The following is a 12,446-nucleotide window of genomic DNA, read 5'->3' as shown; positions in this document are numbered from 1 at the left end:
CCAGTCATGGGCAGCAGAGAACTGGAAGAAAAGACGACCAAAGGAGGAATTGGCTTTGGGGGTGACCAGTGAGGTATACCTGCTGGAGCGCGTGCTACGAGTGGGTGCTGCTATGGTGACCAGTGAGCTGAGATAAGGCGGGGCTTTACCTAGCAAAGACTTGTATATAACCTGTAGCCAGTGGGTTTGGCGACGAGTATGAAGCGAGGGCCAACCAACGAGTACAGGTCACAATGGTGGGTAGTGTATGGGGCTTTGGTGACAAAACGGATGGCACTGTGATAGACTGCATCCAGTTTGTTGAGTAGAGTGTTTGAGGCTATTTTATAGATGACATCACCGAAGTTGAGGATCGGTAGGATGGTCAGTTTTACGAGGGTATGTTTGGCAGCATGAGTGAAGGATGCTTTGTTGCGATATAGGAAGCAGATTCTAGATTTAATTTTGGATTGGAGATGCTTAATGTGAGTCTGGAAGGAGAGTTTACAGTCTAAACAGACACCCAGGTATTTGTAGTTGTCCACGTATTCTAAGTCAGAGCCGTCCAGAGTAGTGATGTTGGACGTGCGAGCAGGTGCGGGCAGCGATCGATTGAAAAGCATGCATTTAGTTTTACTTGCATTTAAGAGCAGTTGGAGGCCAGGGAAGGAGAGTTGTATGGCATTGAAGCTCGTCTGGAGGTTAGTTAACAAAGTGTCCAAGGAGGGGCCAGAAGTATACAGAATGGTGTCGTCTGCGTAGAGGTGGATAAGAGAATCACCAGCAGCAAAAGCAACATCATTGATGTATACAGAAAAGAGAGTCGGCCCGAGAATTGAACCCTGTGAACCCCATAGAGACTGTCAGAGGTCCAGACAACAGACCCTCCGATTTGACACACTGAACTCTATCAGAGAAGTAGTTGGTAAACCAGGCGAGGCAATCATTTGAGAAACCAAGGCTGTCGAGTCTACCAATAAGAATGTTGTGATTGACAGAGTGGAAAGCCTTGGCCAGGTCGATGAATACGGCTGCACAGTAATGTCTCTTATCGATGGCGGTTATGATGTCGTTTAGAACCTTGAGCGTGGCTGCGGTGCACCCATGACCAGCTCTGAAACCAGATTGCATAGCGGAGAAGGTATGGTGGGTTTCGAAATGGTCAGTAATCTGTTTGTTAACTTGGCTTTCGAAGACCTTAGAAAGACAGGGTAGGATAGATATAGGTCTGTAGCAGTTTGGGTCTAGAGTGTCACCCCCTTTGAAGAGGGGGATGACCGCTGCAGCTTTCCAATCTTTGGGAATCTCAGACGATATGAAAGAGAGGTTGAACAGGCTAGTAATAGGGGTTGCAACAATTTTGGCAGATCATTTTAGAAAGAGAGGGTCCAGATTGTCTAGCCCGGCTGATTTGTAGGGGTCCAGATTTTGCTCTTTCAGAACATCGGCTATCTCGATTTGGGTAAAGGAGAAATGGAGGGGGCTTTTGCGAGTTGCTGTGGAGGGTGCCGGGCAGTTGACCGGGGTAGGGGTAGCCATGTTTAAAGCATGGCCAGCCGTAGAGAAATGCTTATTGAAATTCTCAATTATAGTGGATTTATCGGTGGTGACAGTGTTTCCTAGCCTCAGAGCAGTGGGCAGCTGGGAGGAGGTGCTCTTATTCTCCATGGACTTTACAGTGTCCCAGAACTTTTTAGAATTAGTACTACAGGATGCAAATGTCTGCTTGAAAAAGCTTGCCTTAGCTTTTCTAACTGCCTGTGTATATTTGTTCCTAACTTCCCTGAAAAGTTGCATATCACGGGGGCTATTCGATGCTAATGCAGAACGCCACAGGATGTTTTTGTGCTGGTCAAGGGCAGACAGGTATTCCTAGTTCTAAATGTTTTGAGAGGGTCAGGAAGGCACTTTTAAAGAATAGCCAGGCATCATCTACTGACGGGATGAGGTTAATGTCATTCCAGGATACCCCTGCCAGGCCGATTAGAAAGGCCTGCTCGCAGAAGTGTTTCAGGGAGTGTTTGACAGTGATTAGGGGTGGTCGTTTGGTCGCAGACCCATTACGGATGCAGACATGAGGCAGTGATCGCTGAGATCTTGATTGAAAACAGCAGAGGTGTATTTGGAGGGCGAATTAGTTAGGATGACATCTATGAGGGTGCCCGTGTTTACTGATTTGGGGTTGTACCTGGTAGGTTCATTGATAATTTGTGTGAGATTGAGGACATCAAGCTTAGTTTGTAGGATGGCCGGGGTGTTAAGCATGTCCCAGTTTAGGTCACCTAGTAGCACGAGCTCAGAAGATATATGGGGGGCAATCAGTTCACATACAGTGGGGCAAAAAAGTATTTAGTCAGCCACCAATTGTGAAAGTTCTCCCACTTAAAAAGATGAGAGAGGCCTGTAATTTTCATCATAGGTACACTTCAACTATGACAGACAAAATAAGAAAAAAAAACGATTTTTAATGAATTTATTTGCAAATTATGGTGGAAAATAAATATTTGGTCAATAACAAAAGTTTATCTCAAATTTATATACCCTTTGTTGACAATGACAGAGGTCAAACGTTTTCTGTAAGTCTTAACAAGGTTTTCACACACTGGTGCTGGTATTTTGGCCCATTCCTCCATGCAGATCTCCTCTAGAGCAGTGATCCTTTGGGGCTGTTGCTGGGCAACACGGACTTTCAACTCCCTCCAAAGATTTTCTATGGGGTTGAGATCTAGAGACTGGCTAGGCCACTCCAGGACCTTGAAATGCTTATTACGAAGCCACTCCTTCATTGCCCGGGCGGTGTGTTTGGGATCATTGTCATGCTGAGAGACCTAACCATGTTTCATCTTAAATGCCCTTGCTGATGGAAGGAGGTTTTCACTCAAAATCTCACGATACATGGCCCCATTCATTCTTTCCTTTCCACGGATCAGTTGTCCTGGTCCCTTTGCAGAAAAACAGCCCCAAAGCATGATGTTTCCACCCCCATGCTTCACAGTGGGTATTTTGTTCGTTGGATGCAACTCAGCATTCTTTGTCCTCCAAACACAACAAGTTGAGTTTTTACCTAAAAGTTCTATTTTGGTTTCATCTGACCATATGACATTCTCCCAGTCTTCTTCTGGATCGTCCAAATGCTCTCTAGCAAACTTCAGACGGGCCTGGACATGTACTGGCTTAAGCAGGGGGACACGTCTGGCACTGCAGGATTTGAGTCCCTGGCGGCGTAGTGTGTTACTGATGGTAGGCTTTGTTACTTTGGTCCCAGCTCTCTGCAGGTCATTCACTAGGTCCCCCCGTGTGGTTCTGGGATTTTTGCTCACTGTTCTTGGGATCATTTTGACCCCACGGGATCTTGCATGGAGCCCCAGATCGAGGGAGATTATCAGTGGTCTTGTATGTCTTCCATTTCCTAATAATTGCTCCCACAGTTGATTTCTTCAAACCAAGCTGCTTACCTATTGCAGATTCAGTCTTCCCAGCCTGGTGCAGGTCTACAATTTTGTTTCTGGTGTCCTTTGACAGCTCTTTGGTCTTGGCCATAGTGGAGTTCGGAGTGTGACTGTTTGAGGTTGTGGACAGGTGTATTTTATACTGATAACAAGTTCAAACAGGTGCCATTAATACAGGTAACGAGTGGAGGACAGAGGAGCCTCTTAAAGAAGAAGTTACAGGTCTGTGAGCCAGAAATCTTGCTTGTCTGTAGGTGACCAAATACTTATTTTCCACCATAATTTGCAAATAAATAAATAAAAAATCCTACAATGTGATTTTTTGGAGAATTTTTTGTGTGTGATGATGATGATGATGATGATGTCTATGATGAAAATTACAGGCCTCTCTCATCTTTTTAAGTGGGAGAACTTGCACAATTGGTGGCTGACTAAATACTTTTTTGCCCCACTGTATAGTATCGAGGGCACAGCTGGGGGCAGAGGGAGGTCTATAGCAAGCGGCAACAGTGAGAGACTTGTTTCTGGAAAGGTACATTTTTAGAAGTAGAAGCTCAAATTGTTTGGGCACAGACTTAGAAAGTAATACAGAACTCTGCATGCTATCTTTGCAGTAGATTGCAACACCGCCCCTTTGGCAGTTCTATCTTGGCGGAAAACGTTATAGTTAGCAATGGAGATTTCAGGGTTTTTGGTGGTTTTCCTAAGCCAGGATTCAGACATGGCTAAGACATCTGGGTTGGCAGAGTGTGCTAAAGCAGTGAGTAATACAAATTTAGGGAGTAGGCTTCTAATGTTAACATGCATGAAACCAAGGCTTTTACGTTTACAGAAGTCAACAAATGAGAGCACCTGGGGGGTGGGAGTGGAGCTTGGCACTGCAGGACCTGGATTAACCTCTGCATCACCAGAGGAACAGAGGAGAAGTAGGATAAGGGTACGGCTAAAGACTATACGAACTGGCCGTCTAGCACGTTCAGAACAGAGAGGAAAAGGAGCAGGTTTCTGGGCACAATAGCATAGATTCAAGGCATAGTGTACAGACAAAGGTAAGGTAGGATGTGCGTACATTGAAGGTAAACCTAGGCATTGAGTAATGAAGAGAGAGATATAGTCTCTAGAGATGTTTAAACCAAGTGATGTCATCGCATATGTAGGAGGTGGAAAAACATGGTTGGTTAAGGCATATTGAGCAGGGCTAGAGGCTCTACAGTGAAATAAGACAGTAATCACTAACCAGGACAGTAATGGACAAGGCATATTGATATTAGAGAGAGGCATGCGTAGCCAAGTGAAGATATGGGTCCAGTGAGTGGTTGGGCTGGCTGGGGACACGGCGATTCAGACAGTTAGCAGGCTAACAAGCTAACAGTTAGTAGGCCGGAGCTAAACAAGCTAGCAGCTAGTAGACCAGGGCAAGCTAGCAGTTAGCAAGCAGTTAGCATGGGCTAGCAGTTAGTAGACCAGGGCAAGCTAGTAGTTAGCAGACCGGGTTAGCAAGCAAGCAGTTAGCAAGGGCTAGCAGTTAGCAGACCAGGCAGGCAAGCTAGCAGTTAGCAGACCAGGGCCCGGCAGTTTATCAGTTAGCAGACCGGGTTAGCAAGCAAGTAAATAGCAGGGGCTAGAAAGTTAGCCTTTTGGGGGGGGGGGGGGGGGGACGTCCCGATGGGGGTAAGTCTGTTTTTGCCTCTTCGTGCGGTGACGTCGATAGACCAGTCGTGGAATTAGTAGGGTTCCAAGTAGCTCTAGGTAGCTAGCAGGCCGATATTGTAGCCCAGGAGTATGCTTCGGTGGTAGCACAGGAGCCCTGGCCGGGCTAGCTTCAAGCTAAATTGGTACTTGCTCTGGGATGGAAACGCTAGCCAGGAGTAGTCATCCGGGATTGCGGTTAGCTAGTTGTGAAGATCCAGATGAAAATGTTCAGTTTGCGGTAGGAATCCGTGGATAAAAATAACAGGTCCGTTATGCTCTGGTTAGAGTCACGTTGTTCGAACTGGCGAGAGCTTTCCGAGCTGAAGGTTAGCTGATGACCGCTGGCAAGTATTTAGATGAGGTTAAGCAAAATATTTTAAAGGATAGGCGACGAAAAATATGTAAAACGATATATACAAGGGACACAACAGGACAAAGACGTTTGACCGCTACGCCATCTTGGATTAAATGTCCTGTAATTCATCTCACGTGTAGTGGTCATTCATTGATGTACTGAAGGGATTTCCCAAAAGTATTCCAGTCTGTCCATGGCTGTTTGATACACTTTTTTACTCACTTTGTCTCTCATAGTGTAACAGTGCCCTCATGTGATCAGATAGAGAGATAGACACAATATAGGTAGATACTTTAAATGCTTTTATTGCTATCCATTTTCATTTTTTTTTCCAGAACAAGATTTATAAAGCGGATGTGAGGGTCACTCAGTGTAAACATGAGACGACAAGAAAATTAGGCAAAGCTTTTCCATTTTTGACACCGTCAAAATTATAATTGTCTTCAATCAAAACAAAAAGGCAGATTTTTTTTCTCTATATGTAGTTAATGTCTACGGTCACATACAATAACCCCTTAAAAGGCAGACAGTTGTTCTGTAAAGTTTAACAACAAAATGAAACAAAGCAGCAGTTGTTAATTCAAATCTACTTTAAAAGACACCAGAAGGAAGGGGTACAGCAGCCTGATTCCAGGTCTGTTTGTGCTGTCTTGCCAACTCCTCTATGGGCAGCAGTGGCAAGACAGCATAAATAGATTTGGGACCAGGCTAGGGGTACAGTGGGGGCCAATATTACTTAGACAATACTGTAGGACATGATTAGATCAAAATAAACAGTATATCAACTGATTGGATCTTTTAGACCATAGAAATAGTAAACCATAGAAATATAATCTATGGTTTGGACTCCAGTCCATTTCAGGCATAATGGAAACTAAAACTCCAAACACACTGAAACTACATGACATGGATATGTGGGAACTAAGCCCTGTGTAATCCTCAAAATAAGCGTGGGTTACCATAGTGACATTGTCTAGGGTGGTCAACAACATCCCAGACTATAACAGCACTCACAGCAACTGAACGACACACAGATTTAGTTACAATATCACTTCTGAACAAGAAAACATAATACAAGTGCTACTAAACACAGAATTACTTTTCATGTACATCATTCACATTTTTTTTGTATATATTTTTAAAATAATTAATTTCTTTAATAGTTTTGACTTTGAACAAGACAGACGAGGCAAGGGGAAAAAAAACAATATTTTACCCGCACTCCTAACGGAAGAGTTGACATGGGATTGGTCGTTTTTGGTGAGTGGTTTAAGAGCTATACAGTTTTTGGTATGCGGGTGTGAGTCAATGGTTAGACTGGTTTAGCCTATTGATACAGTTGAAGTCAGAAGTTTACATACACTTAGGTTGGAGTCATTAAAACTCATTTTTCAACAACTCCACAAATGTCTTGTTAACAAACTATAGTTTTGGCAAGTCGGTTAGGACATCTATTTTGTGCTTGACCAAAGTAATATTTCCAACAATTGTTTACAGATAGATTATTTAACTTACAATTCACTGTATCACAATTCCAGTGGGTCAGAAGTTTACATACACTAAGTTGACTGTGCCTTTAAACAGCTTGGAAACTCCAGAAAATGATGTCATGGCTTTAGAAGCTTCTGATTGGCTAATTGACATCATTTGAGTCAATTGGAGGTGTACCTGTGGAAGTATTTCAAGGCCTACCTTCAAACTCAGTGCCTCTGCTTGACATCATGGGAAAATCAAAAGAAATCAGCCAAGACCTCAGACAAAAAATTGTAGACGTCCACAAGTCTGGTTCATCCTTGGGAGCAATTTCCAAACGCCTGAAGGTACCACGTTCATCTGTACAAACAATAGTGAGCAAGTATAAACACCATGGGACCACACAGCCGTCATACCATTCAGGAAGGAGACGCGTTCTGTCTCCTAGAGATGAACATACTTTGGTGCGAAAAGTGCAAATCAATCCCAGAAGAGCAGCAAAGGACATGGTGAAGATGCTGGAGGAAACAGGTACAAAAGTATCTATTTCCATAGTAAAACAAGTCCTATATCGACATAACCATTCAAAGGCCGCTCAGCAAGGAAGAAGCCACTGCTCCAAAACCGCCATAAAAAAGCGAGTCTACGGTTTGCAACTGCACATGGGGACAAAGATTGTACTTGTTGGAGAAATATCCTCTGGTCCGGTCTGATGAAACAAAAATCGAACTGTTTGGCCATAATGATCATCGTTATGTTTGGAGGAAAAAGGGGGAGGCTTGCAAGCCGAAGAACACCATCCCAACCGTGAAGCACAGGGGTGGCAGCATCATGTTGTGGGGGTGCTTTGCTGCAGGACGGACTGGTGCACTTCACAAAATAGATGGCTTCATGAGGAGGGACAATTATGTGGATATATTGAAGCAACATCTCAAGACATCAGTCAGGAAGTTAAAGCTTGGTCACAAATGGGTCTTCCAAATGGACAATGACCCCAAGCATACTTTCAAAGTTGTGGCAAAATGGCTTAAGGACAACAAAGTCAAGGTATTGGAGTGGCCATCACAAAGCCCTGAACTCAATCCCATTGAATATTTGTGGGCAGAACTGAAAAACCGTATGCGAGCAAGGAGGCCTACAAACCTGACTCAGTTACACCAGCTCTGTCAGGGGGAATGGGCCAAAATTCACCCAACTTATTGTGGGCAGCTTGTGGAAGGCTACCCAAAACGTTTGACCCAAGTTAAACAATTTAAAGGTAATGCTACCAAATACTAATTGAGTGTATGTAAACTTCTGACGCATTGGGAATGTGATGAAAGAAAAAAAAGTTTAAATAAATACTTCTCTCTGCTATTATTCTGACACTTCACATTAAAATAAAGTGGTGATCTTAACTGACCTTTTACTAGGATTAATTGTCAGGAATTGTGAAAAACGGAGTTTAAATGTATTTGGCTAAGGTGTATGTAAACTTCTGACTTCAACTGTACTTAGATACAGATTATGTAATGCAGTTTGTGGATCCTTTAGAATGCAACCCTACAGTATGCGACAGGAAGTATTTGCTGATTGGCTCATTTTAGTCCTGAGCCTGGTACCAGCCAATGCTATGCTCCTGATGAGGGAGGACTTTTAGTGATCTTGACAGAACAGCAGTCAACTTCCTGCTGATTCTGTCTTTTCTGGTCCACTAGAATGATTTGCTAAACATGATATTTTTTTATATTTTAATGAGACATCCTCATACTTCACACATCAGAAAACACACAATAAAACTGACATCTTATGTCCTTATAGGGAAAAGCTGGAGATCAATCTGCAATCCAACTGTTGAATACTTCATGCCCACATTTTATATATTAACCAAGAAGCCCTTATAGCTAACAGTGGTCAAATCCTCTCTTCTGTGTAGGGGTATAATATACTGTGTCTGTTAGCGCAAACAATCCTGGCTAACTAGACTAGAGGAAGAGCCTCATCAGTGTCCCATCTGTAATGCAGGGACAAGTTGATGAATGCAGTCCCCTGTGCTAACTATGCCTGGCTTTGGTCAGTCTTAATAGAGCTGCTCTATACCACCTACTCTCAGTCACGACACAGCAGACCGGGGCTCACATACTAGCACAAATGCTTGACTGAGCTTGCCTGTTGCAATATAACCAATAGATACGTCTCAACCGTGCAAACCACGCTCATCTGGCACTCCAAGCAGGCTAAAGCAAACACTCAAAGTATTTGAAGGATTTCAAATAGTATTTGAACCCAGGTCAGGTACACTGTGTGGGTTGTCTGGGACATTGGTCTGCTTCATGTCTGAGCTACAGGGAATGGACACTCACTTGACCTTAATGTCATTCATTCAAACATTTAAACATTAATTTACACTAACACCAGCATTAAATAAAAGGGAGTGCATAATGCAGAATGTTGAAGGATAAAAGGTTGTGCCACTTTTAACTGCTTTAAACGGTAATAGCAGTACATCGACAGTCAGCAAACTTTGATTGAATCTTCCACGGAAGAGTCAGATTGTTAAAAAAAAAAAACACTCAAAATAAAGCTAACTGACCATTCAAAACCTCAAATCAATCAACAAAAACTGATTATAATCTCTTAATCTGTTCTTAATAACCATAAATTGATGCATTAGATGAATGTCTGCATTTGCTGTGCGAGTGAGTGTGTGGTTCCATTTGGCCTGCCACTGGGGGAGAAATCGACATGCATACACATACACTGATCACGTGATGAATCAGAACACACAAAAGCATATTCACAGACATGGCAATCTCCAGTGACAAACACTTCCTCTCCTCTCCCCCTAAATTTCCCCTAGAACACTGATCCAAGATCAGTTTTGCATTTTCACCTGTAATAGTTACAATTAGGAGGGGGTGAGCGTTAGCTGATCATAGATCTTTGCTTATGGGCAACTCCTCCCCTCTCCTCCACACTCAGGGATCACTCTGTGTTCTCCAGGCCCTCCGTTTCCTCGGGCACTGCCCCCTCTCCCTGGAAGAGTTCTTCCAGCAGTTGCTCTCCGGCACCTCCTGCCCGCGATGCCCAGAACGCGGCGCTCTCCCTCAGGCCCAGGGTGCGCAGTAGTCGGGCGTAGTCCACGAACGCAGCCCCGATCAGCTTATGTGGCGACACATAGGTCAAGGAGAAAACACTTGGAAACAGACAAACCCCAATGCACAGTAAGATCTGGTTGGATAAAGGATGTGAAGTGTTCAGCCTGTAGTTGAGCGTTAACACTTCTGGCTCTGCACATACTGTGTACCACAACCCCGGAGACTGGGGTTCAATCACCGCCTCAACCCTTCATACTGTTTCACCTATTCATCAATCTCCCTCTTCTGTCTGAATTAAAACATCAAAGTACAAAAGGTAGTGTGGTGTCCACTCTTCAGGTAAAGAAAATAAAGCATGTGAACTGTACTATAAAAGGTACAGTAAGTCCATTCTGTTCCAGACTGCTGTAGTATTAGACTAGACAAACTTTATGTGAGAAAGATTGAGAATAACCTGATTAGCACAGCCAGACTGTATGATGTCTTGACTTTGAAAGGATATTGGTGGAATCGTTGGCCTCCATCACTCCGTACTTCAGACAGGCTTCAATGAAGAGTGCCGCACGGTCAAAGTACCTCATGCTGTCACAGTTGAGATTGATGGATGGATGGGAGAAAGAGGTAGAGAGACAGGAGAGCGAGAAGGAGAGAAAGAGAGGAGGGTGGGGGAGAGACATCAGAGAGAGGTGTGCATCATCACAACTTTCATGTCTCTGTTTTTGAAGCTTCACGTCAACCTGCCAGCCACACGCCTTTCTAAGGTGTCATGGGGAGAGGCACATTAAAATGCAGGCTGCCACTGAGACAGCAGGTCTACTTACAGAGTAGATCAATATTGAATGTGGCGAGAGAAGCAAGGTAGGAGAGCACCACCACACCTTTGAAAATGCTCAAAGTTAGACAATGAGGACCAATTTGGAGTGATGGATAACACAGAGCTGAGCAAAAAACAGAATAAAGTCCCAGAGGAGCTGATAATGGGGAACGAGAGAGAGAGCGCGAGAGAGAGCGCGAGAGAGCGAGAGAGCGAGAGAGAGAGAGAGAGAGAGAGAGAGACTGTTACCTTTGTAGCATCTCTCCTACTTTATGGAAGCAGCCCAAGGATAGCAGCACTAGGATGGCCTTAGACTTCTGGTTGACCTGGGGGGAGCAGAGGTGCTCTGCCCAACGCTTTAGCACGTCTGAGCTCTCTGCCGGGTTCAGACGCACCTGACACACAGTTGCAGGCACACATGCATACAGAGGCACACATAAGCGATCAAGTTATAATTTCAATTATGTTTTATAGGCTTTATCTGAACTACCACTACATTTTATATTACTGTACAGTCTTGATTTGCAACAAACCATCTCCTTGACTCCAGCCCAGCAATATGATTTGAGAGTTTCTCTGGCCCTAATACTTTAAATGGGATACTGATGATGGACAGATGAGTGAAAGATAAGTTACCTTAGCCAGCCAGGCAGCGCGGTTCCACTCCCCATAGGTCTGCAGGTATCGGCATGCGTCCGCAGCCTTGTCAATCAAACACAGCAGTTGCACTCCCTCTGACAGACGGGAGAAAAAGTAGAGACAGAGAGAGTGATGGAGTGTGTGAGATGAGGGGGGTTTAGGATTGATTACTAAGGGAAGCTATAACTGTGCTATACAAGGCCTTTTTTATGGGCTGTGGAGTTAAACTACCTGTTATGTGAGCTGCTGGGCTGCAGAAGGGGACCGTGGTAATAATACACTGCATAATAATACACTCAACACACTACCTACTCCATAGAACTAGAGGTGGGGGTGTGCAATGGCAGAGGCTCTGCCTAGGCTGGTCTGGGTATTAGAGCCAAGGTTGGAAGAGCCCATGGCATACACCACAATGGTACCACAGTTGAAACAATAGTCTCTTTGTTGCCACCTGCGTAGATATACAGTATAATACTAGAGTGACTGACATCATCAAACTTAATGGAAATAGTGTTCTATTTAGCTTTATGGCCACCAGTACATGCCAGATTGCCTTTGGCGATCATGATTGTGACCACCAGTTTGATGGTGCTCTGGGAGGGCAGCTTAGAAATAAAATACTAGAGTGGCAGATGTCATATACCTTCCATAAACTAGAGTTATATTTAATTATGGCTTCCAGTTACCTGCCAGTTTGCCGTTGGCGATCATGTTGGTGGCCACTAGTTTGATGGTGCTCTGGGAGGGCCCTGAGGAGGTGATGGTGGTCACCAGACACGCCTTCAGTGAGTCACAGTAGTAACTGGGGTTGTCAGCACTAGTCTCCAACAGCAACTGCACCGCTCGGTCCGTCTGAGGGAGAGAAGACAGGAGAAGAAAAATGTTAGAAGATTGTTATTTTAAAGGAGGCACTGCCTCCCACAGCTCGCAACTCTTTTCATTTCTTAATTGGGGATAAAGACCATGAG

The 12,446-nt window shown here is 44.2% G+C and overlaps 1 protein-coding gene across 1 annotated transcript in view; it reads right to left on the bottom strand.

The window, feature by feature from the left end:
• Positions 1–8,808: 8,808 nt before the first annotated feature.
• wdr11 (WD repeat domain 11) overlaps positions 8,809–12,446 on the bottom strand; it is a 131,855-nt gene continuing 128,217 nt past the window's right edge. Inside the window, exons 25-29 of the mRNA XM_021605791.2 lie at positions 12,165–12,330; positions 11,476–11,573; positions 11,089–11,234; positions 10,528–10,607; positions 8,809–10,094 (exon numbers count right to left, since the gene is read on the bottom strand). Coding sequence (XP_021461466.2) covers positions 9,913–10,094; positions 10,528–10,607; positions 11,089–11,234; positions 11,476–11,573; positions 12,165–12,330 — 672 coding nt within the window. The 3' untranslated portion in view covers positions 8,809–9,912. The remainder of the gene's footprint in view (positions 10,095–10,527; positions 10,608–11,088; positions 11,235–11,475; positions 11,574–12,164; positions 12,331–12,446) is intronic.

The sequence above is a fragment of the Oncorhynchus mykiss genome, chromosome 1 (genome assembly GCF_013265735.2).
Source record: "Oncorhynchus mykiss isolate Arlee chromosome 1, USDA_OmykA_1.1, whole genome shotgun sequence".
NCBI lineage: Eukaryota > Metazoa > Chordata > Actinopteri > Salmoniformes > Salmonidae > Oncorhynchus > Oncorhynchus mykiss.
The sequence above is the reverse complement of the archived record's forward strand: the minus strand, read 5'-3'. Positions and strand labels throughout refer to the sequence as shown.